The following is a 25,739-nucleotide window of genomic DNA, read 5'->3' on the forward strand; positions in this document are numbered from 1 at the left end:
GAGGCAGCAAATTCACGAATGGACGGAGATGGCTCGTTATTATGGCCGCAACGTTACTTCTAAAACTTCATCAGCAGTTAATACATCAAAACGTCACAAGCTGTTAACAAATTTTACAAAAAAAAACAAAAATGTTCCCCTCGTGTTATAGTCATACGTCATACTTTGTTGATGTCATGTTCCTGTTGACCGCAAGGGCGCACCAGAGCTCCTCCTAGTCACGTGACAGGACTCCAAGATGGCGCCCTACATGGCCGTACTTCCTCTATTACGTTGTTGTTATTGTTTTTGTTTTTTGTTGCTTTTATCCTTCAAAAGCACTGCTCAACTTTTAAACGAGCCTTGTTACAAACCCATCAACGACAGCAGGCCAGGCTTTGTCCGGTGAGTTCGATGGCGTGAGCATTTGCTGCTCTGTTGAGAAGGCTGTTGTTTGTGTCTTTAGAAGCAACCTCATATCGACGACTTTTGCATAATGTAAAAATATATATATATAAAAAATCATATGTTAACGAGCCACTTCTTGATGTGCGGATGACGACGCTGACAAATAAACGCTGGCCATAAATTTAAAAATAATCAAGTATTATTTGAAAAAAACAACAACGAATAAAGTAGAAACAAAACAAAACCATAAAATCATAGGATAAATAACAATAATTAAATACATGACATGAAATATTTTCTTTATAAATCACAAAATAAAGATAAAAAACAAAAACTAATGAAAACCATCTAAATATATTGTGTAATCATAATATTCAACAATTGGAAATTCTTTATTGTATATATATAAAATTATACAAAATTTGAATACTTACACAAAATGAAAATATAATGATAAAATAATCCAACATTCATATAAAAATAAAGTAATACAAAACAAACACCATCACAATATACTGTATAATCATCCTAAATAATAACACATTTAGTTTGTGTCTGTCATATCCAAAAACAAAAGGCCTATTTTAATAAGAATAAAAAGTATTTTTCTTTAGGACGCGGCCTCGACCCCACGAGTACACAAAAGCGTCCGACCTTCCCCGCTCGTGGGACTGGAGGAGCGTGGATGGGCAGAATTACGTGAGCGTCACCAGGAACCAGCACATCCCGCAATACTGCGGCTCCTGCTGGGCTATGGGAGCCACCAGCGCCCTCGCCGGTAACCGTGGCCACAATGAGGCGGGCACACAATGAGATGGGCTCGTTAACTTTTTCTTCCTCTCACCCTAGACCGCATCAACATCAAGCGCGGGGGCGCATGGCCGTTGGCGTACCTGTCGGTCCAGAACGTCATCGACTGCGGTCGGGCGGGATCGTGTTACGGCGGCGATGACCTGGGCGTGTACGCCTACGCTCATGAGCATGGCATCCCGGATGAGACCTGCAACAACTACCAAGCCAAAAACCAAAGTACGCTCATGGTTATTATTAGCCCATGGTGTTGACTGGTCACATGAGACCTCACAATTAACATTGGTTGATCACTGAATTTTCAGAATCTCAGTATTAAAATTTGACCCAAATTTGTTGTGTGAAAAAAATTCTAAAGAGTTTAAAAGTGGGTTGGTTACACTGGATTTAAATTTAGTGAAGGACTGACCCTATTTGTCTAAATCGTTTACCTGGTCACTCTTAAGAGCAGTTGGGTCAAAAACAACCTAATATGGGTCAACAAGGGACCAACCCAACTTTTGGGTTATTCATTTGACGGTCGGTCACTTTTTGACCCATATTGGCTTTTTTTGGGGCCAAACATAAAATACAGTCAATCAACAATTTTTTTTCCTGTTCTTGTCATTTGTTGTTGGGCAGAATTCACAATTTAAACAATACAAATATTGGGTGAATTTTTTTCAAAATTGTGAAACCTTTGTTCAGTTAGTTTCGATATTAATTTATGCGCATGTTTTTGTTTTGTTTTTTGCAACACGGCTTGAAACGTCTCATTTTCACACTTATGTCATGCCTCTCCTAGCCAGTAGGGGGCAGGATGGGCGCATCTTTGCTCTCTACCTCCTGTGTTATTTTCCTCTCTCTTTTCCCACGTTATTTTTGTTCCCAACCCTCCACCACCACCGCCTGGCAGAGTGCGAGCTTTTCAACCAGTGTGGCTCGTGCGCCTCAGTGACATCATGCGACGTGGTGAGGAACTACACCGTGTGGAAAGTAGACGATTACGGCAGAGTGTCCGGGAGAGACCACATGAAAGCGGAGATTTACACCAACGGGCCCATCAGGTAACCAGAAGTGATGATTTACCAGACGGGGGCGACAAAGAGCTGAAGACGTTTAATTATTATTATTTTTTTTAAGTTGTTCACTGATGGCCACCAAGGGCCTGGAGGGCTACTCGGCGGGCATCTTCTCAGAGTTTCATCCCCTTTCGTTACCCAATCACATCGTGTCTGTGGCTGGCTGGGGTGTCGCAGATGATGGCACAGAGTTTTGGATCGTCAGGAACTCCTGGGGAGAATTTTGGGTGGGTGCCACACGCACACTGCAGCCAGATACTTTGATTGACAGACCTATCAAAATGACTTGTTGCGAAGGGAAACTGGCCAAAGCACCCTGAGTAATTGCTAAATTAATTCATTCACTGCCATTGACGGCTATAGACGTCAAAAATTCGTTTTGAACTATTTCTATTAGTTAAAATTTTTTCCCCACTTTTGTTAAAAGTATGAAAACCTAGAATTTTTTTTTTTATTGTACATTTAGATTAGATATAACATTTGTGATTAATCCTGAGTTAACTATTGAAGTCAAGTGATTATTAAAATAAATAAAATTAATCGCCTGACGCGATTTTAAAAAAGAAAAGAAAAAATTATTTAAAATTAGGGGCATCAGGCGATTACAATTTGTAATCGTAATTAATCGCATGACTTCACGAGTTAACTCACGATTAATCACAAATGTAATATCTGTTCTAAATGTACAATAAAAAAAAGTCTAGGTTTTCATACTCTAGTTAATAAGAGTGGGAAAAAAATGTCAAACTAATAGAAATAGTTCAAATGAATTTTTGACATCTATTGCCGTCAATGGCAGTGAATGAGTTAAAAAGCAAAATGGTAGACTTTGCTGTGTCTTTTCAGGTACGGCTTCTTGAGACTTTTTCGAGACTACTAATGGTAGACATTGCTATTAAGTTTTATGTTGCTATGGAGAACTGATTGTTTTGTTAAATTGACTGCAAAATATGCATTTTAAACCAAAATGGCAGACTTCCTGTCTTTTTGGACTGAATTTTTCAATGTTTGGACCTACTTGTCTTAGCTTTAGGCGAAAATATGAACTTCTAAGACCACCCAGAATAAATTTCTGTCTATGCTTTTTTTTCCCCCAGGGAGAACGCGGCTGGGCCCGAATGGTCACCAGTGCCTTTAAAGGTGGCAAAGGCAACTGGTTCAATTTGGGGATTGAGAAACACTGTGCATATGGCGATCCTATTGTTATTTCTTAGATGAAGATTATTTGTATCAGTATTCATGAACAACTTTCTGTTGCTGGAGAAATGATCAAATTTAACACTATTCTTGTTGGAGCGGAGAGAATATGTTTTTTTTCCCCGCCGTTTGCAAAAAAAGAAAATGTAAGTAAAAACATTTGATCACAAAAAACATCCTGTTACATGTGGGCCAAGTACGACGGCTTTGCTCCTACCATGAGATTATGAAAGCCAATAAAAGATGAATTAATATTAACCCATAAAGTCTCATTGTATATAATCATGATAATAATAAAGGTTTTTCACACCCTTGATTTGGCTTTTAACATTTTCTTAACCTGTGTCGACTGTCGCGGAAAGGTGAGCTGGTGGTTGCTCCATCATTTTTTCAAGATCCAAGCTGTCCGGACAATATTTTTGTTTTGACTTGAGATACGAGTGCTTTACAGTAGCAATATCAGATAGAATTAGTAAATATTCTATTTTTATTTATTTAAAGGCATCAAGCTGTTTTCATGTCAAGTTAAGCATTTGAGAGGAAATTGTATCCTTGTGGTTCATGTCATTTTTATTATAGATTTAGACCTTTCAAGGAATGCGACAACATAGATGATTGTTGCTGGGCAGATTATAATTTAAAAAGACCTTGTGGAACCTTGATAATCCAATCACCAAAAAAATAGTCATATGAGACCTCAACCAGACTGTTTCACTTCATTTCAGTTTTATTGAATTGTATTCATATTTTTACACGTGTGACTTCACAATAAAATGTGACTCATGTAACGTGAATAAAGCTTTTAAAATAGCGATGGGTTTGCTTAATAGCTTTTTGTGAGTTTTTATTGTTATTACAATGCTAACATGTGACTTAAAGCAGTAAAATAAAGGTTTAAGATGACTGGGATAAATGTAGTAATTTACTTCTGGAGTAGTCAAACTTCTATCAATAGAAATCACTTCCACTATTGACCTACAGGGGCAGTCTTTTATTGCATACGGCACTTTTCATTGCAGCCATGTAACTTGAACTCAGTCTCCTCCTAAATGATAAAAATGAATTCCCCACATGTTAGTTGTCAGCAGTTTCGTTATCCCTATTATTTCCTGTGAAAATGCTTTTTGGGAATTGTGAACCAGCGTCCCTGAACAGCTTTTGTTAAAGTCGTCGACTGAGTCATGATGTCCCTAATAAAATGCCCCGGAAATCACAAAGCTGCTTTGTGCGCCACTTGAAAGGCTGGTTTTATGTCCCCCACTCGACCCCCCCCCCTCACCCCCCCCCCCCCCAAACACACAGCAATGTTGTGTTGCAAGAAAAACACGGCATGTCCGAACATCTGGAGAAGAACATGGCCTCCGCCCACATTTTTTGCTTTTTTTGCTCTCTCAAAGCCACCACGTCATCAACGCCAACAGCATGCTGCTACATAAGTCTCTCTGAACTGCTTTATTTGATGTGCAACCGCATTTGAACTATGCTATAGAATACAATATCAAAATGACTCATTAAAAAAAAAAGCCTCCAAATACTGTATTAACAGTATTTGGGGGATTTCTTATTATTAACTCATTCACTGCCATTGACGGCTTTAGACGTCAAAAAATAATTTCAACTATTTCTATTAGTTTAACATTTGTTCCCACTTTTGTTAAACAAGAGTATGAAAACCTAGGATTTTTTTTAATTGTACATTTAGAACAGATATAACATTTGTGATTAATCGTGAGTTAACTAGTGAAGTCGTGCGATTAATTATTATTAAAAATGTAATCGCCTGACGCCCTTAATTTTTAATAATCTTTTCTGTTTGTTCTTTTTTTTTTTTTTTTAAAGAAAAGATCATTAAAAACAATTTTTTTAATTACTTTAAAAAAAGAACAAAGGATTATTAAAAATTAGGGAAGTAAGGCAATTAATTTTTTTTCGTAATTAATCGCATTACTTCACTAGTTAACTCACGATTAATCACAAATTTTATATCCGTTATATATGTACAATAAATATTTTTTAGGTTTTCATACTCTTGTTAACAAAAACTAATTTTGACGTCTATAGCCGTCAATGGCAGTGAATGAGTTAATATGAAACACATGTAGATTCACACTTATTGCAAATCTAACTTTGTTTACTGTCAAAATGAACATCAAACAAAGAGAATTACTATGCATAAAAAAAATTACAAATACAAAATTGATTTAAAGGATCTTTGTGCAGTTTGTCACTTTTTTTTTTTACTCGCGACTGCCACCTCTGTCCCAAAGCGTAACTGCAACATCAGTGTCAGGCTCGTTCATGGTGCGCGTGCGAAGTGACAGACAAATCCACTACTTCCTGAACTCATGATTTCATGACCTCAGTAACCACAACGACAATGGCCAGACACACCTGGATTAATTTGTTTGTCCAATCATGAAAGACAAGAAATGAAGAATGGCACTGCGTTCAGGAAGTAGTGAATTTGTGCAAAGAGCCCATTTGTTTCGCTCAGCGCCACAAACGGAAGAAGAGGAGGGATTGCCGCTTCGGTAGAAGGTGCTAATTTTAGTGTAGCATTGCTAGCTTGCTTCACACTTAGACAATTGAACAAACAAACTCACCAGATAAAACGACCTCCACGCTTCTTCCTCCAATCTCCCTTTTGGCCCGGTCCACGTAGCTCGCCATGTCGTACAGCTGCGGGTGCCTGCAAAGCGTGACGGACGATCAAGCTAGCCTCCATTGCTATGCTACACGTTCTGAACACAACCGCTTCCTGTGTTTTGTCTGCTGTGTGACATATTTGGCGCCAAAAGTTCAATTCAGTCAACGGCGACGAAATGGGCGAAGTAGCAAAATGCTCGCCACCCCTGCAAAGTCCATTGACTGCAATGCAACCGCACCGCCGGAAAGGTCTCCCTTTGGTGTGAACGTAGCATAACGACTGAGCTTGCAAATGCCACATGACCAAACCTGGGAAACAGGTGAACCGTGATTGGTCGAAGGTGACATAAGGTTCAGCGATTAGACTTTTTGATGTCAGGTTAAGTCAAGTGGACTACGATTAGACCTTTTTTTTTTGTGTTTTCTTTTTCTTATGTCTAGTTTGACAGCACCGTTTATGTGCTCAGTTTGAATTGGATGTTGAAGTGTGAATTAATAAAGAAAGCAAAAAGAAAAGAAAAAAAAGTCAAGTGGGCTATATGTCACGGAGGATGCGGGACTTCCGACTTCCGGGTTTTCATTTATCAACTTTGTTTCTGTACTTGCGCTTCCGCCTCTGTGCCCCTCGGTTGCGCGTTCCCGTCGACGGGTGCGAGGCTGCGAGTGTGTAGCGTCTGTCTCAGTGTCCGAAGCACTTCTGTTAGCCGAGACACCCTCCCAGCCGATGAGCGGGAGCGCACGGTTGGGGGGCGCAGGGGTGGGGATGCGAGTGTTGGAACGCGACCAGCAGTGCCGGAAGACCTGGAAGTCAGAAGTCTGGGCATCTACCCCATTGCCCTTACTCACAAAAAGGAAGAAGTGGCAGTGAAAAGGCCAAAGTCCACATGATTTTGTGCATTTGAGACTATAGTTACATTTAGCTGTGTTTTAGCCAAATACAAGTGTAGAAATAAAAGTCTTAAATCAAGTCTGAAACATCATTGGCAAATTGTTATATCACCATTCACCACTAGATGGCAGACATGGCAAGTCTTATACATGCACTGCCATATACTAAGCTACAACACGGGTGGGCCTAATAATTTTTTTTTGCAGAATTGGAATACTATGCAGGACAAACATAGTATTTGAATAATATTAAAATTATGAGTGAGTTGAATTTTATGAGAAAAAAAAAGTACAAGAGTTTTTGGATTTAATGTTGGTTTGTTGTTCAACAGTTTTGTGCCATCTTTGAATGGCCATTTTTATGCACTGTAAGAAAAAATAATCACAGTAAAAATAAAAAAAATAAAAAAAGAGCATGCACCTGCTTCCAAACACAATGAGGAGTGAGTAACTTATATGCACGTGGTGGCCACTCCTCTCGCACTCTTTCCTGGAACAAAGGTGAAGCATTCCAACTAATTGTCATGCAAAACAAGTCAGTCAGCAAAGCGACTGGTCGAACTGGTATGACTACAAACAGAAGCGCTGGTGGAACCAATTCGGTTGGCAAGTGAAGTGCGCAACACGCACAACCGGCTTGCCCGGAATCTTAAAAGCCAATAATCCCATTTGTCCCATCTGCTACCACGAGTGCGCAATGCGATAACCAAACGGCCTGTCAATGATTTGTAAGATGTGCTACTTTCCTCTTATCAGGTTGACGCCGCCATATCAAGGAGCAGCTCAGACCGAGCGAGGGGTCTAACATCGAGGCGGTTCCTGTCACGAGCTAAAATCGAGGAAGTGCTGACATTTGCTTTTCGTTAAGAAAGTTTTTTATTCTATTAATAGTGATGTGTAAACAAATAAGCACGTGGCTGGATGGTAAACGGAGCAGGATTTGAAATGAAATAGTACATCTTTTGGTTTTTGTCTGTCCTTTAAAAAAAAAAGTACAATATGTATTTTAGGTCACGTGTAACCTCATATAATCTTTTGTTTGAGTGTGAGGAAGGAATCAATTCCTGAGTCGAGAAATAAATATGAAGTAGATAAATATATATATATTTTTTTAAAACTCCTACACTATTTTTCTTAATGCAATAAATGAAACAGAAGTTTTAAATGTTAAAAAAATAATAATTTTAAGTCCACCGATTGCTTTAATATCGACATTAGTCAAAAAAAATATGTTGTACAACCATTCACATACATCTGTAATTTGTCATTTAAAGCTGGTATCTAAAGTCATTCCTATTTATAAAAACAGAGATAGACATTTATTCACTAACGATAGACCAATATCACTTTTGCCACAGTTCTCAAAACTTTTAGAGAAACTTTTTTTCACATGGACTGGACGCTTTCATCGAGAAACTCTTAAGCTCTTAAGTGAAAATTAATATGGATTTAGAAAAAAAAATGATCAACCTCGATGGCAGTCATGGAACTTGTAGAAGCTATAGCTACAATTATAGATAATAAAGAATTTACTAGTGGGATTTTTTTTATAGATTAAAAAAAAGCATTTGATACTTTAGATCATAGTATATTGAATAAATTAGAGAGACACGGCATAAGAGGCTTAGCATATAAATGGATTAAAAGTTACCTAGATAACAGATATCAGTATTTGCAGTTCAACAACATACAATCAAAACAATTGATGATCTCTCGCGGCGTTCCCCAAGGGTCAGTGCTTGGCCCTAAGTTATTCATATTCTATATAAACGACATCTGCTTTTTAATGATGAAAAAAAACCTTTTCTTTTATATATTTTATTTTAATTGCAGTATTTCTGTTGCTGTTTTATATATTCAATAAACAAACAAGGATAAAGTAGACCTTGTTCTTCTCTCTGTGTCTGATACTGTATTATCACTTTGCTGTAGGACAAAACATGATGTCTGTGGTTGTATCAGGTTGGATTCCGACTGTATCTCTCATTTTCCTAAAGTATTTGTCTACTGAAGGGCAGGGGCGTGCAGTGACCTTTAGAGGGGCAGGTGCTCAAAGTAAACAAAAACAAAAAGGGCCCGTTTTCACATTTGCGTATGGAGAATCATTTATGAGCAACAAATTGGCATGAATAAAAACGGTTATGTAAAATGTACATGGAATTTACATTTTAAATAACACAATTAGGATTTTCCTACCGTGCAAGTAGCATCAAAAAGGTCTTACTTTACATTTAGCTTGATTCGGGTAAGAGCAAATGCTTTTATTTCATTATTGGGACTGGACCCAACAATTACTGTAACTGCCACATCTCAGCAAGCTACATTGTTTGTTTTTGATAAAACGCTGTGATTGTTGTTTTTTCTTCTTTTTTTTTGTTCTTCATTGTCCCCCTAATTTCTGAACACACTGCTACCTGTTTCTTATTGTGACCTTACTCTGACCCCATTCCTTTTGCTATCTATATTCAAACTGGATTAACGGACTTGTCCCTCTAAATTGTGGGCCAGTCTCTTGGGGGTAAGAAGTAGGAAAATAATAATGAAAAAGTACTGAATCTGCCCTAAAAGAGGCTGGCCCACCGGGCATGTGCCCTAAATGCCAGATGGCCAGTCCAGGCCTGAGTTGGTCATGCCTACTTATCTATCCAGACACACATTTCCATTTGTAAACACTATATTATTGATATATTATAATATATTGTAATCATAATAATTAATAAAAACATTAAGAAGACAATAAATTGATACAAAAAATATATTTCCAAGTGATCTACCTAGGCTTACTTTCTATTGTAACCAATTTCATTAATTGTTTGGCGAACCAATAAAATTGTTATGCCCGTAACCACCCGGCATGGTCAATGTCTGACCAATCTATTGGTTAATCAAGCCATTATGAACTTAACCACCCAGATAGTTTTTTGTTGTTGTTTTTTTACCAATCCATTTTTAGAGTGTAGAAATTGAATAAGAAAATTGCTATTAATTTCATGCAATTTTAAGGAGAAATGCTGTATTGGGATATAAGGTTTTTCTTTCAAATGATCTGTCATTGTTTTTTGGGGGAAATGTTACATATCAAAAATACTAATGGTATCGGTATTAGTGATTACTCAAGAGTTAAGTAGCCTACTCGTATTCGTATCAGGCTGAAAAATGGTATGAACATCCCAATTACAAACTAACAAACCTTCTCTGGAAACTAATTAAAGCTAACAAAATGTAGCAAACAAAAGTTACGAACTAAAAGCTAACTATAATGGACAATCCAAAGCTATCAGCTCAACTTCCCTTTCCTCGACTTTTATTTTGCAATCCAAGCGGAAATTCGTCGTGAGCGCAGCTTGACGATCGGAGCGGAGCTCGGCCGACTGCGTCTCTCATCGCGTTGCGTGTTTGTTTTTCCTCACAACTTTACACCCGACATCTTCTTCATCCGCCATCCTGGGCCACGTCGGGACGGCGACGTGAAGAAGACGAAGAGGAGGAGGAGGAAGAAGAAGAGGAGGCGGAGGAGTAGAAGATGCCTCATGGGTCGCTCCATCACGCCGTAAGAGGAGAACCATGGCCAGGTTCGGCGTCAGGTGGCTGCTGGCCGCCGTGCTGATGCTGCTGCTCGGCGGCGCTTTCTTCTTCTGCGAGTATCTCATCTACTTCCCCGCCATCCTCAAGTGCGCCTGGCCCCGCGTGGAGCATGCGCGCGGCGGCGGGGGGGAGGGCATCGACGGCCGGCCGCCGGACTCGCCGCCGGTCCGCGCCATGGTGCTGTCCGACACGCACCTCCTGGGGGCCGTCGGCGGCCACTGGTTCGACAAGCTGAGGAGGTACACGCAAAGCGACGATGACAACAACAACCTTGTGTCCTTCACTCGTTGATTGATGCCATAATAACAAGCGAGTGCTCGTGTGCGCATGCGCAGGGAATGGCAGATGGAGCGCGCGTTCCAGACCGCCTTGTGGCTCCTCAGGCCCGAGGTGGTCTTCATCCTGGGGGACATCTTCGACGAAGGCAAGTGGAGCTCCAAAAAGGTAAGGGGGTCGTTTATGTTTACTCAAAAACAACAATGGCTTGAGAAAGGGAGCTCAGAGCATTCAAAAACGTCAATTGGAACAAACAAACACTGACCTCAAATAAGCACCTCCCCTTTTCCCGTTAAGAAAAGAACAGGTACTGTAATTAAATCACATCAGTCCAGACATTAATTAGGGCAGGGCAACTATTTGAGGAAATTGCCCACATTGTGATGGTTGGCTCTTTTCAATTAGTTACCAGACGAGTTTATTTGAGATCTAGTGCTTTAAAAAAATATTTTTTTAAGTGGACAACAAGTGGTGATAAATTAGGGGTGTGGTGTCTAATTTAAGAAATACAGTTTGTGACCCCTCCTTTAACAGATACTTACAGGGTGCGTCACTTCAAGACAAACATAGTAATTTAGTAACTGTAATCTGTAATGGCACCAGGTCATTGAGTGGGAAAAAAAAGAGAAGGGTTTCATTTTTTTTCCAAGCACAAGATTGATTTATTTGAGCATGGCGTGTAATTATTGAAAAACAGTGTTTGTGGCCCCTAGTTTATCATACGCTTAGGACAAATAACTCATTCAGTGCCAATGACGGCTATAGACGTCAAAGATCCATTTTAACCGGGCTGGCAGTGAATGAGTTAAATGCCTCCTTTTTTCTCATCAGGAAAAATTAAGGTAGTGTCTGTAGTTAATCAGTTCATTGAGTAGGACTTTTTTTTTTATTTGAAGCGCGACATTTTTTTTTCTCACACATTCAACACCACTTGTACTGCCAAAAGGGTGGCCTTCCTTTCCCGTCAGGAAATAAAACCGTTTTTGTCTCTTTTTTTTTTTTCTTCTTTAAAAAAAAAAAGGAAATAAAACAGGTAGTAACTGTATCAAATCAGAAAAAAAGGGTGGATTGGTGCTTAAGTTAACCGGGGGGGGGGGGGGGGGGGGCATCTATTGATTATTTGAGGGTATGGCATCTAATTGAGGAAATTGGTGAATTTGTGACCCGAACTATAACAAACATCCGACTATAATTGCATCAAGGGGATAGAATAAGGCGTCTTATTTGAGATGTGGCATTTATTCAATTTAGTGGATGACATGGCAATTAATTGGAGGTAGGGCATCAAATTTACAAATTAGTCTATTTGTGGCTCCTACACTAATACATATTGTGTTGTTGCGTACTCCGCTTGTCCACACTCCGTTCAAATACATTTTGAGGGCAAAAAAATGTCAGTTGGTGAGCGTGCGACATAACGCGTCAAAGTTCTCTGCAGAATTGGGAGGACGACGTGCGGCGCTTCCACAGGATGTTCCGCCACTCCGGGGATACGGAGCTGGTGGTGCTGGTCGGGAATCACGACATCGGCTTCCATTACGAGTAAGGGCACGCTGACGCTATTTTGTTGCTTCGAACGTCACGCGCGCGAGTCAGCAAGTGATCATAGTTGGACTTTGTGCAAAGTCAAAGACACAATAAAATTGAAAGCGATACTTTAGTAGAGGTGAAAATATCTTAACAGGAAATGACTTCAATATGTCGCCTTGTACTTACGTGAGAACAATTGAGTTGCTGTATCACGTATCAAAAGTCATTTCTGAAATGTATTGTACTTTCGTAAAAAAGCGTATTGCATTCACTTGAGAGAGAAAAAACAACTTCTGTTTTTCTGACAAATTTTTTGGGGGAGCTTTGTTTTTTTGAGGTTTTTTTTCATTTTCAGTTTTTCTGAATATTTTTTTATTGTTTTACTGAATATTTGTTGTCTGTCAAAAACGATTCAGAAAAACAGGAGGAAAAATGACTCAGAAAAACAGGGAAAACAATTATTTAAAAAAACAGGACAAAAATAAAGAAAATAAATAAAGAAAAAAAACTGGGAAAAAAATGATTCTATTATTATTATCGAGCATTTTATTTTATTTTTTACCTCTGAACTCCAAGTGACTTGTTGCAGACTCGCTAATAGCGGAAACGCACACTTTCCTGCATACCTCCATATGCAATAAGATGGTCATGTTTACTTACTGGCTCTCAATAAAGGAATGAATGCGCATACTGTATTGTGGTTTGTTCTCTAATCTCTGAGGGAAAACTATATTCAGAAAAACAGAAAAAAATTATTCAGAAAAACAGAGTTGTTGTTTTTTACAGTAAAAAATAAATAAATAAAAATAGGGAAAATACGTCTTTTTTTAAAACGGAAAAAATACTAAAAAAAATAGGGGGGAAAATTTCAATAAAACAAAAATAAAAAATACTCAAAAAAACAAAGCTCCCCCCAACATTAGTCAGAAAAACAGGACTCCCCCCCCCCCCAAGTGAATGCAATACGCTTCAATAAAAAAAAGGAATTCATTTTTAAAGTTTTTATTTATTCAGTTTTATTTTATTTGAAACCTCCCCTGCCAGTATCTCGCCCACGTTAATAACTGCAACCAACACTTTCTTCTTTTCTTATTTTGTCGTAACAAAGATTATTTCCTGAGTGAAGGTATACTTTCATTGATGAAACGCAGTGGAGTAAAAGTGAGCTATGCCAGAAAATTACAAAGTACAGATATGTGAAAATTCTACTTTAATACAGTAATAATGTATTTGTACTCTGTTGTACAACCAGCAAAAAGTATTTGCCCTTTGAAGACACCCAGAAGATGTATGCAGAGCGATACTGTCACCTAGTGGTGTTTAAATAAAGTTGTGTTGTTTGAACTGAAGTGTATTTATGTTAGCTTAGCATATGTAAACATTAGTGTGTGTTATTGAGCTTAAACTTGCCTATTTGTGCTCTGGGGTTATATTTATATTTCACCACGTTTCCCCTTCTGAGGAGGCCTCCAGCAAGGAAAATAAGTCAAACAAAAAGCAAAACACGTTTGTAAATGAGTTCAAAGCAAGTTAGCCATAAGCAGCTCGGCTAAAAAGGGGAAGTACATATGTCCACACATGTGAAACCGTTGAAGAGGAAGTTTTGAGTTGTTGCTTTTTGTGATGTGAAAAATGAGAGCAAAATAAAACTTTTTTTACACCACTAACATGACCTATAACCTGTAAAAAAAAAAAGCCTAATAATCTTTTTGAGAGGAGAAGTAAAAATAACTGATGTGCTGTGATTGCAAAAGTGTGCACTCCCTCATACCGGACAATGAACCAATCATTTTTAAACTTATGTTACTGGGCACTACAAAATATGATTTTTCAGAAAGTAAATTAAAAAAAACTTGTTTCTGGAATTATATAAAAAAATTATATATATATCTTTTTTTACTTTTTTTTACTTTTTAGCAGAAGCCTGAAAGTTGCTATTTGGAACTGTTGTAAATAGTAAATGTACCAAACAACTGAACTTTAGTTGGGGTTAACATGAGTTTGAATTTGGTTGATTAATTGTAAACAGCCACATCCACTATTATAAAGAGGGTGTGCACACTTGTGCAACCTCACGTCAATTATTTTACTTCCCCTCCTAAAAATATTTCTTGTTCAACTGAGCTGAACAGATTATATGGTCACATTAATGGTAGACTAAAACAATGATTGATCTTGGACTCTTTAAAAAAAAAAAAACGCAAAAATCCGGCATTTAAACAGGGGTGTGTCGACTTTTCATATCCATTGTAAATAGTAAAAAAGAGTTGTCACTTGTGTAGTTTTTGTGTGTGCATGTGTTTAAAACCCCCCAACTTTAAGTACAGGAATCGAATCAGTACTTGTTTTGATCAGGTTTGAAAGTAAGCTTTTGTCGCCCCCTGCAGGATGGACTGGTTCAAGCTACAGCGCTTCGAGAAGGTTTTCAACGCCTCCTCCACCAGGATTGTCACCAAAAATGGAGTCAAGTGAGCCGTTTCATGTTTTGACCAAGTCAAATTATTATTATTTTTTTACAAAGTGTTGTTAGAATGCCGTTGTGTGTGTGTGTGTGTGTGTGTGCTTAGCTTCTTGCTGGTGAACACGGTGGCGCTGCATGGTGACGGCTGCCCCATTTGCCAGGCGGTGGAGAAGGAGCTCATCAGACTCTCCAAGGACCTTAACTGTTCTCTGCAGGCAAGTCGGCGGCGCATGCAAACAAAACAAAATGATAAACAAAGCCACGTCTTTAACTCATTCACTGCCATTGACGGCTATAGACGTCAAAAATTCATTTGAACTATTTCTATTAGTTTAACATTTTTTTCCCCCACTTTTGTTAACAAGTGTATAGAACATAGAAAAAAATATTGTACATTTGGAACAGATAGAAAATTTGTGATTAATCGTGAGTTAACTAGTGAAGTCATGCGATTAATTACGAATAATTTTAATCAGCTTTTTTTTTTTTTTAAGTAATTGTAATTGATTTTATTTCATTTTTAATATATTTTTATTTTTTATTTAATATTTAGTTATTTATTTTTAAAATCATAATTAATCGCATGACTTCACTAGTTAACAAATTGTATATCTGTTTTAAATGTACAGTAATTTTTTTTCTAGGTTTTCATACTCTTGTTAACAAAAGTGGGAAAAAATGTTAAACTAACAGAAATAGTATAATATAATTTTTGACGTCTGTAGCCATCAATGGCAGTGAATGAGTTATCAAGTCAAATATCACCAACATTTCTTTCAATTAACCGAAACAAAACTGAGTAGGGTGATGATGGGAAGAAGAAAAAAAATCACCATTATTTTTTATCCACATTGAAATCACTATTATTAAAAATTATTATTTCCAGTCAGTTATAGAATTGATTTTAAAATTCTGCAGTTGCTCCGAACACATGAACCGTTTTGTTTGTGAATGTGTTTTGATGATGTATTTCTGATTGAAAATGTGCGATATAAATAAAGCTGCCTTGCCTTTGCACAGAGTTCGGGGGACGGCTGCGAGGGCACGCAGGTGTATCCTCCCACACCCCCCATCATGCTACAGGTGAGCTCATTAACCGCTCTAAAGTCAAACAGAAAGTATGATGCGAATGTACATATTTTAAACATCAAAACAACTTTTCTATTCATAACTTGTAAAACTTCAAATACAAATTTGGTTCTTCAATAAACCTTATTTACATTTTGTAAATGAAAATTTTAAAAAATCGACAATTGTATAATCAAAAACGACGGTTTAGCATCTTCAAGGAACCTCGCATGTGTTTTTGTAAACATCAAAAGCAGCTTTTTTTGGTATCTTTATTTACAGAACGTCATAACCAATTTAGCATCTTTGAGATACTTACACATTTAAAAAAACAAAACAAAAAACAGACGAGCTAGTATCCTCAAGAAACCGGACCTATGTGTTTTAAAAATGAGCAAACATAATTTTGCCTCTTCAAGTAACCTACATTTAAAAATATTAGACAGTTAAGCTTCATTAGTGACGTTTAATGAGTTTATTTTTTTGACGGTAATAATGATGCGGTTGGCATTCTCTAGCACTACCCGCTGTACAGAGTGAGCGACGCGGGCTGCACAGGCACAGATGCAGCGCCCCCGGGTGAGCGCCACCTTCTGTTCAGGGAGAAGTACGACGTGCTGTCCAAGGAGGCGTCCCAGAGGGTGAGGACCCCTCCCATCCGCGTCTTCTCTGAAACGACGACGATGATGATGTTGATGATGAGGTTTTATGTCGTCGTCCTCAGCTGCTGCAATGGTTCAAGCCCCGCCTCATTCTGAGCGGCCACACCCACAGCGGCTGCGAGGTTCTCCATGACAACAAGTACCCGGAAGTCAGCGTGCCCTCCTTCAGCTGGAGGAACCGCAACAATCCCAGCTTCATCCTGGTGGGTGGCCGGACGCCCGGACGGCTTTAAATTTTTTTATATTGTTTATAATTATATATTGTATTTTATTTCTAATGTGGAAAAAACCTGAACGCTATTTTGATATTATATTATTATTTAATATTATATTAGCCTTCATTAAAACTAACACACAATTAGACAACGTAATGTATGTGAGCAATGCCTACATTTACCAGCATGCACTTCGACCAAGTGTCTGACGACTCTGACCTTTGACACCAAAGTCGCTCGTTTTACGACCACCGTTGTCGCTTTTTGGCAGCTAGTTCATTTTTTTTAACGATATTTTATAATAGTATTAGATTAGTTCAATATTTAACGTATTCACACAAACAGGATCTTTTTGAACATATTATAGCATTTTTACTATTGCAAATCTGCAATATAAGCAAATTACGACGAATGACTATTTAAAATCTGTTATTTTATATTCATTGACTTCGTCATTGCTCACACGAACACATCATTAGCATGTGCTCCGTCTGTCAACTGGCCCTTTAAATCATCCATTTTGTTCCCGCCCTCTTTCCAAAAAAGGCGTCCGTGTCACCGGGCAGCTACGCGCTGTCCAAGTGCTTCTTACCGGAGGAGAGCACTGTCATCAACGTGTACACCTCTACCGGCGGCTGCCTGATGCTGCTCGTTCTGGTGCATTGCTTGTGGATGAAGGGCCTGCTGCAGTGCCTCAGCCTTTGCCTGCTGGGGAAGCACAAGTCTCTGTGAAAACTACATTACCCAGCAACCCCCGCGTGCACAAGCCGGAAGTGGAGACCAGCCGCGGTTTGAGAACGTGCCAAAAAAAACCCAACTTGGTTTCTTTTCTTTTCTTTTGCAACACTGGGAAGGGAAGGACGCGAATTGTTTAAATATTTTAAGTCCTTTAAACGACTTAAACTTGTGATACTTATGACGTGGTGATTATCGCTTGTGACAAAAAAGATGTGGGTTTGTTTTATATTCCGCGATCTTGCCAAAAGGCGGTGATTTGTCGTAAGCAGGTAATTGTATCAACTGGGAGTACCCAAGAAAACAAAAAGAGCCATCACTGACTTTTCAGCACTTTGCCTTGTTTTTTGGCATCCAGAAACTCACATTTATTACTGTTATTGTCAATTTTAAGTGTGTGTTGATGATCTATGTAATTCACTGTGAACTGAAAACTCACCCCTCATCTCACATTTTATTTTGTTGGTTTGTTGAGGGTGTTTATTGTCACTCATCTTCTGTGCCAAATATTTGTGAGGGTTTTTGCCAAGTTGTTGACATTCCCAATCGACTGTGCATTAATAAAGGATCATCTTTAACGCCCCGTGGAGTTATATGGCGTACATGCACACAAACATAAAAGCAAACGTAATTTTCAATGACCCAAAGCAGTGCTTTGAAAAACAAGAAGGAATCAGTCCATGCACTTTTGTAAATCTCATCAACTCTGGCTTGTTTTTGTAAGATCCAATATAATTAAGGGATGCACATGAATCTAATGTACGTATTTTTGTTGTCAGACAATTTTGAGCCTTCAAGGAACCTAATACCTGTATACGTATGCATATTTAAGATAATTTTGCGCCGTCAAGGTAAACATCAGATAAATTGTGTCCTCAACAAACAATAACCAATGCGACTATTTAGCGTTCAAGGAAGCTAACGTACGTGCTTTTGGTAAATATTAAATACAATTTAGCATCGAAGCAGTCTCGATGAACCTGCCGTAATTCTTTTGTTTATACGTCAACAATTTTGTGCCTTCAAGGATTCTAATGCACTTTTTTGGGGTGAAACATCAAAGACAATAGTGTTTTCTATGTAAACAATGTAGTGTCTTTGAGGATCAATGTATTTGTACACATCAAAACAAAGTTTCTTCAACTAACATTTTTCTTCTTCAAAAATGAATCAAAATTTTGAGCATAACAGAATGTTAACATTTGTAAACATCGTTTGTATCCCAAAGTTAAAATTTGTTTGCATCTTCAAGCAACATGAAGTTTTTTGTAATTATCAAAGAATCAAACGTGTTTTGTAAACAGAGAACATTTTGTGTCTTCAAACTAGAATTTTCATGTCTTCAAGGGGGGAAAAAACTAACTGCTCTTAAAACATTTTCAAGGAACTTATTCTGCCAAGGTCAAAGACAATCTTGCATCTTCACATTTTTGTAAACCTAAAAAAATAATGTAGCCTTTTATCAATGATGAGCAAAAAAAAATAAAAAATACTTTAACTGTCTGTTACATCTCCACCTACATTGGCTCGCATGTTTAAGGACCAAACGGTGATGTGTGGATTCTGGACATGTGTTGTAAAGAAAGCAGAAAAAAAAAAAAAAAAAAAAAAAAGAACTCCTCTAATGTGCCTCTTTATTTAAATAAAAATAAAAATGTCATTTCATCGTCCTCCCCGGGCTTGAGCGAGGTTTCGTCCAAGTCGACTGTGTGTGTGTAATTTAGCAGAGGAAAAGGCTGATGCTGACTTGTTGGTTCTTTTTTTTTTGTACAAGGAGAAAAGCTCATTCTGTTGGGTGCTGCTCACACATTCATAGTGCCTGTGCCTATATCGCGTATGGCTCCCATAGGACCCCCCCCCCCCAAATAACCCCCCACCCAAACATGACCAATATTGCACACGCTCATTTATTCATCTTCATTCTAGACATGCTTTCCTATGTGTGTATGTATACATATTTAGCGTATACATACATAGGTATGTACACCTAGGCACACACATAATTAAACATGTATAATTGTACATATATATTTATATAGACCTATAAATTTACATGTACATACAATTATAAAATTCTTTGTCTGCACATTCATACACGCACGCGCACACACAATGCATGTGTGAGTCTATGTACACAAGATCTCGCACGCACTTAAAAAAAAAAAAAATCTAGAAAAAAAAATTATAATGTTGGTTCCTATGAAAACAACACCAGGTTGCAATTTGGACACTTTCAATGGATTTCCAATGTGTGTTTTAAAGCTGTGAAATTAATAATAATAATAACAATAACAATAGTACAATTAAACAGGAGGAGATAATAAAAATCCCTCAAAAAAAAAGAAAAAAAAAGGCAATGGTGCTGCAACATGTGGTCCTCAACTGCAGGTAAGTGGTTAATTTGCATAATGTATATTTTTAGGATTCTTTCCCTAGAATGTGTTTTTTTTTTTTTTTAAATAAACAGCAGTTTATTTATATTTTTTATAAACCAGAAAAAAACTAAACTCTACAGAGAAAGTGACCCCCGCCCCCCTCCCCCGCCCCGACCACCCCCTTTCGCGCAGTCTCCTCGTTTTGCTGCTGACAAAAAAGAAAACAAACCAAAAGTGTTTTTGACATCAAGCTGTACAGCGCGGTCAAAAAAACATTACTTACATCTGAGCTCGTTTTTGTTTTTTGTCATTTTTTTTTCTCTTGTTTTTTTTTTTTTTTACAGGTACAGCCATAATCAAGGCACAAAGATCTACAAGTAGATTTGTTTTTCTTTTCAATTCAACTTGTACAAAATAATATTACACTTTACAGTCTGTACAGGAGAATTCCACCTTGCACAGTGTACAAGAAAAAAAGAAAAGAAAAGGAATACATTTTAATCTCCCCTCCCCGCAGGTAAAAGGATGGTGAGTGTGTGTGTGTGTGTGTGTGTGTGTGTGTGTGTGTGTGTGTGTGTGTGTGTGTGTGTGTGTGTGTGTGTGTGTGTGTGTGTGTGTGTGGCGTGTTGGAGGTCCGAGTCTGTGGAGGCGGCGGGGCTAAAGTGCACACAGCAGCTCCTTTTGGGAAATCCTTCCGGCTTGCCGTACTTTTTCGTCATCGTGCACCCCGTCTCTCTTTTCTCTCGGTCCGCAAAGCGTTTTTTTTTTGTTTTAAACGTAAAAAAAAAAAAAAGTGGTGACGGGGTTAATAAATATCGCATGATGCTACATTGTGTGTTCCTCTTGGGGGAGAATAATCCAAATCATCATCATCGAGGAAAAAAAAAAAAAAAAAAAAAAAAGGAACCTAATGCAAAGTGCATTTATGTCTTCATTCGCTTGGAGGAGGGGCTAACAAACACGCGCGCGCGCTCACACTCTACACCGAGGTCCTGTAGGTGTCTTCATGTATCCGAAAAAGAGACAGGAGGGCAAAGAAAAGGAGGTAGCCTGAAGCTTAGTGGAATGACAAAATAAAATTAAAAAAGACGGAAAAATCATCAAAGGAATCAATTGAATTCTTCTCCAAAAAGTCAAAAAGAAAAAGGAGGATTTGACACACTTCAGTAGTACTTGATGGTCCTCGGGAGGAGGCGGGAGGTCTCATCACAAGAGTTCGTACTGCCGCAGGTGCATTCGCTGGATGATGTCCCGGCAGTCGTTGAACACCCGCCGGATGTTCTCCGTGTCCACGGCGCAGGTGAAGTGCGGGTAGCAGTAGTGGCGGCCGTCGCCGCTCGCCGTGCTGATCCGCTGCGCACGCCACCGGCAAACAAGAGAGACACGCGTCACTTCGTTGCGCTCGGCGCAGTTACCGCACGCGCGTGTGCGCGGTATCTGGCCAGCAGGGGGCAGAATATTGTATATGAAGAAGACTGTGGCAACCGCTCAGGGAGCTGGGAGTCATGTAGAGCTGTCAAAATTCATCGATTAATTGACAAGTAATCGATTATTAAATTCATTAACAACTATTTAAATAATTGAGTCATTGTTTGGAGCTTTTTTAAAATTTATTTAAAATTGTCCAAACTTGTGATTTGCTAGCTAGCTCCTATGGTGCTCGTTTTCCTGCTAGGGAGCTAGTTAGCTAGCATCAATGGCTAAAGCCAAACTGTGGCAGGATTTTCACTTTCTGATTTTCTGGATTTGTCACCTCTGATCAACAGTAATTATTCACTGATTTCTATAGCCCTTTATGAAAGATTGATTATCCTCTGTGTTGAATCAAAATAAGACATTTGCAAACATCTGTTTTTACTTTTTTAAACAATGAGCAAACCGGTAACATAGTACAACATCAAACTTTTTTTTTTAAACACAAATCACTGGTTAATAAACAGTAATAACGAAAAAAAAAATGCTTTTGTAATACACTTAAATGCCAAAATTAAAATAAATCTAATTCTAATTAGTTGATTAATCGATTGACTAATCAAGACTAATTCTAAAAATATTCGACAGTCGTTCTTTTGAATGATAAAAGTGCCGCGAGTAGCGCACTAATTAGCATTAGCGAGTCAGACTGGAGTAGATCATTACGATTCCTTGCACATCTATCGATTGAAGCAAAATTCATTGTCAATCAAATCATTTTGAATCAAAAATCGTTCTTAATCGATTCTGAATCAAATCGCAGACCCAAAAATCTGAATCGAATCGTGAGACATTCAAAGATTCCCGCCCCTATTTGCCGCCATGTTGTGGGCTGTACAACCCATTACAAAGCCATTGAATTTGCCGATGTGCGCTTTTCGTGGCAGGGCTTAGTCCTCCTCACTCTATACGATATTTGCTGTTTTCTTGTGGTCTTTTTTGCTACTTACGAGAAACTCATCTCGGATGAAGAACTTCGCTCTCGTCACTCTCGGGTCCTCGCCGGGTTCCGGAGTTGCTAGAGCAAAGGCAAGTTGACTATTAACACACACGTGGAATGCTTCCCATAATAATGTGTGTGTGTGTGTGTGTGAAGCCCACCTTCATTTGGTATGGTGTAGCGCGCGTATTCAGGGAAGTAGTCTTCGATTTTGGATTTTCCAGCTAATACCTTCTCGGCAAGCATGTCCTGCTTGTTGAGGAACAAGATGACCGAGATGGTGCGTAACCACCTGCAAAAGCAAGCCCACGCCACGTGTGATTTGATTGCTTTGGGATGGGGTCGGAAAGCGGGTTCGAAACAAGACTGGCCTGTTGTTCCAAATACTGCGGAAGAGGTCCAGGGCTTCCCGTAGCCGGTTGGTGTTGTTGTCTTCCCTTATTACCATGTTGTAGCTGCTGCTCGCCACCACGAAGATGATGGCCGTGACGTCTGAGGCAGGAGAGCGCGTAGAGCAACACGTGAGCCAGGACAGGGTGCAAAAAATTGTACCACACCAAAAAAGTATCAGTGTTTGAGCGTCTGACCGTTAAAGCACTGGATCCATTTTCTCCTTTCGTCCCGCTGGCCGCCAACATCGAACATGCTGTGAGCAGAGGAGACAAAACAGTGTGAGGAACTCACTGCCGCCATCTTGCGCTCACTTAAGTCACAACACACATGCAACAAAGTGCACATTCATTATTTTCCTTTCACTCTTATTTATTTCATTTAGTAATTCCAAATGAATATTTATATCTTGCATTATGTAGATTTATGTTCATGTGTTTTTAATTCTAGTTTAAATATTTATTATTTAAAAATCCAAATTGAATGAGAATGTGTTTATTTTTTCAATTCAATATTAATAGATTCAAAAGTCACTTTTAGCCTTTGAACATCATAATGTAATTTTGATTAATATAACTGAATACAAACATGAATTAATAAAACTAAAATTGACCAAATATAATTTGTTAGTAACATTAGATTTATTTTCACTTACAGTATTATTTTTAGGATAATTTAAAAAGTACGTTACTTATTGTTTGTGATTATATTGTATTTCAATATTATCATCAATAATACAATGTTAAGAAAAATAAAAATATTTTCATGTTCCATCATTTTTCAGTAGTTCTTTTGGCATTGTGTATTGCAATATTTTCCATACAAAAAACTTTGAAATCTAAATGTAACGACTCAAAAATAGTTTATGTTGTCGTGATATTGTAATCATCAATACAACATTTAGAAATACAAAAATATGCTTTGATCAATCAACATTTTTCAGTCATCTTTTGGCATTTGATATTGAATTATTTTCAATAAAACCTTTTTTTTTATTTTTTAGAAATAAACATTCAAGGACTTACTGTATTTGTTCATCTTTTTAATCTAATATTTAAAAAAAAATTGGAAAAAAGTCTTTACTCTTATTATTTTGAAATAATATTTAAAAATATATACATTTTACATCAACTGTAAATATTGTCAGCTTTAAGTCATGTTTTTGGGATGCCGTATTTTATTTCTGAGTACATTTACAACATACATGTGCAATTGTTTTATTGCATCGATGACGGAGTATCATTAATACTCTGTTCTTTTTAGTTACTCAGACTTACTGAAAGTTGACTTTGTCTACTTGGAACCTCGTCTCGAAAATCCCTGAAGTTAACACTCGGCATCGTAGCAGGTCCTGAAAAACACACGATAAACAAAGATGGCGTTGAAAAACTATGCAAGCGATGGCTAAAAAAACAAAACACATTTGAGGACTGACCTGGTCTGTTGGTGTGTAGTCGCTCTGTCTTACCGAGTCGATTCTGTCGAGGAAACTGCACAAACACACACATTTTTCATGAATATGAAAATACCGGAATGTACATGTTTTATTTAACATCAAGGAAAAGTTCAACGTTATCATATCTGTACATCAATGCCAATTTGAGAGTCTTCAACGAGCATGAGCATAAAATAATTCAACGTGAAACAAGTCAAATAGGCAGTTGACTTTGTAAACATCAGTTAGCTTGTAAACATCTTTTTTTTTTCTTTTTTTAAACCAAAAACAAAATCGAGCTCTTCAACAAACCTAAAGTACAAGTTGCTGTAAACATCAATGACAACTTAGTCCTCAGTTTTACATGCTGGTTTTTGTTAACATTTACACTTCTCTAACATTTTTGTAAACATCTTCTACGAGCCGAGCGAACATGTTCTCATCAGCATCAAAGATACTTTAGATTTGAACGTTTTTTTTGTGTGAAAATTAAGCAGCAAACGTCATTGACAATAACGTCTTTAAAGCGACACCTTCGCTTTTATTGACGTCACGATCTAACGCAATAACATGCAGACTAATCAATGACAATTTAGATTTGAACATAACATAATGTACATGCTTTTGTGAAAGTTAAGCAGCAAACGTCAGCGACAATTACGTCTTCAAAGCAACACATTTGTTTTTTTTATTGACGTCTAACACAATAACATGGCGACTAATCAATGACAATTTAGATTTGAACATAACATAATGTACATGCTTTTGTGAAAGTTAAGCAGCAAATGTCAGCGGCAATTACGTCTTTAACGCAACACATTCGTTTTTATTGACGTCATGATCTAACGCAATAAGGTGGAGACTAATCAATGACAATCTAGATTTGAACGTAACAAATGTTTTTGTGACAATTACGTCTTCAAAGCAACACATTTGTTTTTATTGGCATCCAAAGGCGTGTGTGTGTATGGTCTTGTTTTTGTTACATAGTGGGGCCAACATTTCGGGATTTCACTGAGTTGTGGGGCCCACCCGGCCATTTTGCTGGGCCCCACAAGTTTAGACCTCTTTTTGAGGGTCAAGACTTGGTTTTAGAGTTTAGGTTTGAATTGGGTTATGGTTGAGGTTAGGGTAAGGAATAGGGGTAGGCAATCATTTTTGTCGGTTGGGGTTGGGGGAAGGGGCTAGGAAATGCATTATATCAATGAGATGGCCCCACAAAGATAGTAAAACAAACTTGCGTGTTGGTGGGGGGGATATCGTTATAGTTTGTCGTAAAATATAAACATATCCAAACCCTAACTAACGCTAATTTCTTGGGAAGGGTACGCATTGACAGTATGCATGTTTCTGGAGTAAACCAGCTTCCCGCAATTTACAGTGAGAATGAACAAAATGGGCCCTTGGTCTACAGCTAACTACCTACAAAGAAGCATGACTGAACAGCAAAAAAAAAAAAAAATAGCAGACTAGTAATGAAAATAATGTGTTGGTATTGAGTGGTAGAGTAATAAACCTTTTACATATCTTGGTGAAAGTAAGGACCTTACCATTTCACTCGACTAGACAGTCACAGGGATGTACCTGAGGGCGACCATGCACGCT

The 25,739-nt window shown here is 38.1% G+C and overlaps 3 protein-coding genes across 4 annotated transcripts in view; 2 read left to right on the plus strand and 1 right to left on the minus strand.

Moving 5' to 3' along the window:
- Positions 1-211: 211 nt before the first annotated feature.
- Positions 212-3,769, plus strand: LOC147180638 (cathepsin Z). The gene is made up of 6 exons (XM_086073452.1): positions 212-384; positions 1,002-1,165; positions 1,237-1,416; positions 2,093-2,243; positions 2,320-2,485; positions 3,356-3,769. Exons 1-6 carry the CDS (start codon positions 239-241, stop codon positions 3,470-3,472), a joined length of 924 nt encoding a protein of 307 aa, XP_085929578.1. The 5' UTR covers positions 212-238; the 3' UTR covers positions 3,473-3,769.
- A 6,553-nt stretch (positions 3,770-10,322) lies between these two features.
- Positions 10,323-18,099, plus strand: mppe1 (metallophosphoesterase 1). Its single transcript, XM_086073438.1, has 9 exons — positions 10,323-10,813; positions 10,910-11,018; positions 12,289-12,392; positions 14,768-14,848; positions 14,948-15,056; positions 15,862-15,924; positions 16,428-16,550; positions 16,634-16,774; positions 17,333-18,099. Exons 1-9 carry the CDS (start codon positions 10,554-10,556, stop codon positions 17,516-17,518), a joined length of 1,176 nt encoding a protein of 391 aa, XP_085929564.1. The 5' UTR covers positions 10,323-10,553; the 3' UTR covers positions 17,519-18,099.
- Positions 18,100-19,412: 1,313 nt separating this feature from the next.
- The window catches only part of LOC147180640 (guanine nucleotide-binding protein G(olf) subunit alpha), a 59,097-nt gene continuing 52,770 nt past the window's right edge, over positions 19,413-25,739 (minus strand). For both annotated transcript variants that reach the window (XM_086079202.1, XM_086079211.1), the window contains exons 6-12: positions 24,135-24,189; positions 23,977-24,050; positions 22,897-22,955; positions 22,681-22,801; positions 22,471-22,601; positions 22,320-22,387; positions 19,413-21,249 (exon numbers count right to left, since the gene is read on the minus strand). In XM_086079202.1, the coding sequence (XP_085935328.1) occupies positions 21,103-21,249; positions 22,320-22,387; positions 22,471-22,601; positions 22,681-22,801; positions 22,897-22,955; positions 23,977-24,050; positions 24,135-24,189 (655 nt within the window). In that variant the 3' untranslated portion in view covers positions 19,413-21,102. The remainder of the gene's footprint in view (positions 21,250-22,319; positions 22,388-22,470; positions 22,602-22,680; positions 22,802-22,896; positions 22,956-23,976; positions 24,051-24,134; positions 24,190-25,739) is intronic.

The sequence above is a fragment of the Leptonotus elevatus genome, chromosome 1, assembly GCF_054856555.1.
Source record: "Leptonotus elevatus isolate MCC_2025b chromosome 1, RoL_Lele_1.0, whole genome shotgun sequence".
NCBI lineage: Eukaryota > Metazoa > Chordata > Actinopteri > Syngnathiformes > Syngnathidae > Leptonotus > Leptonotus elevatus.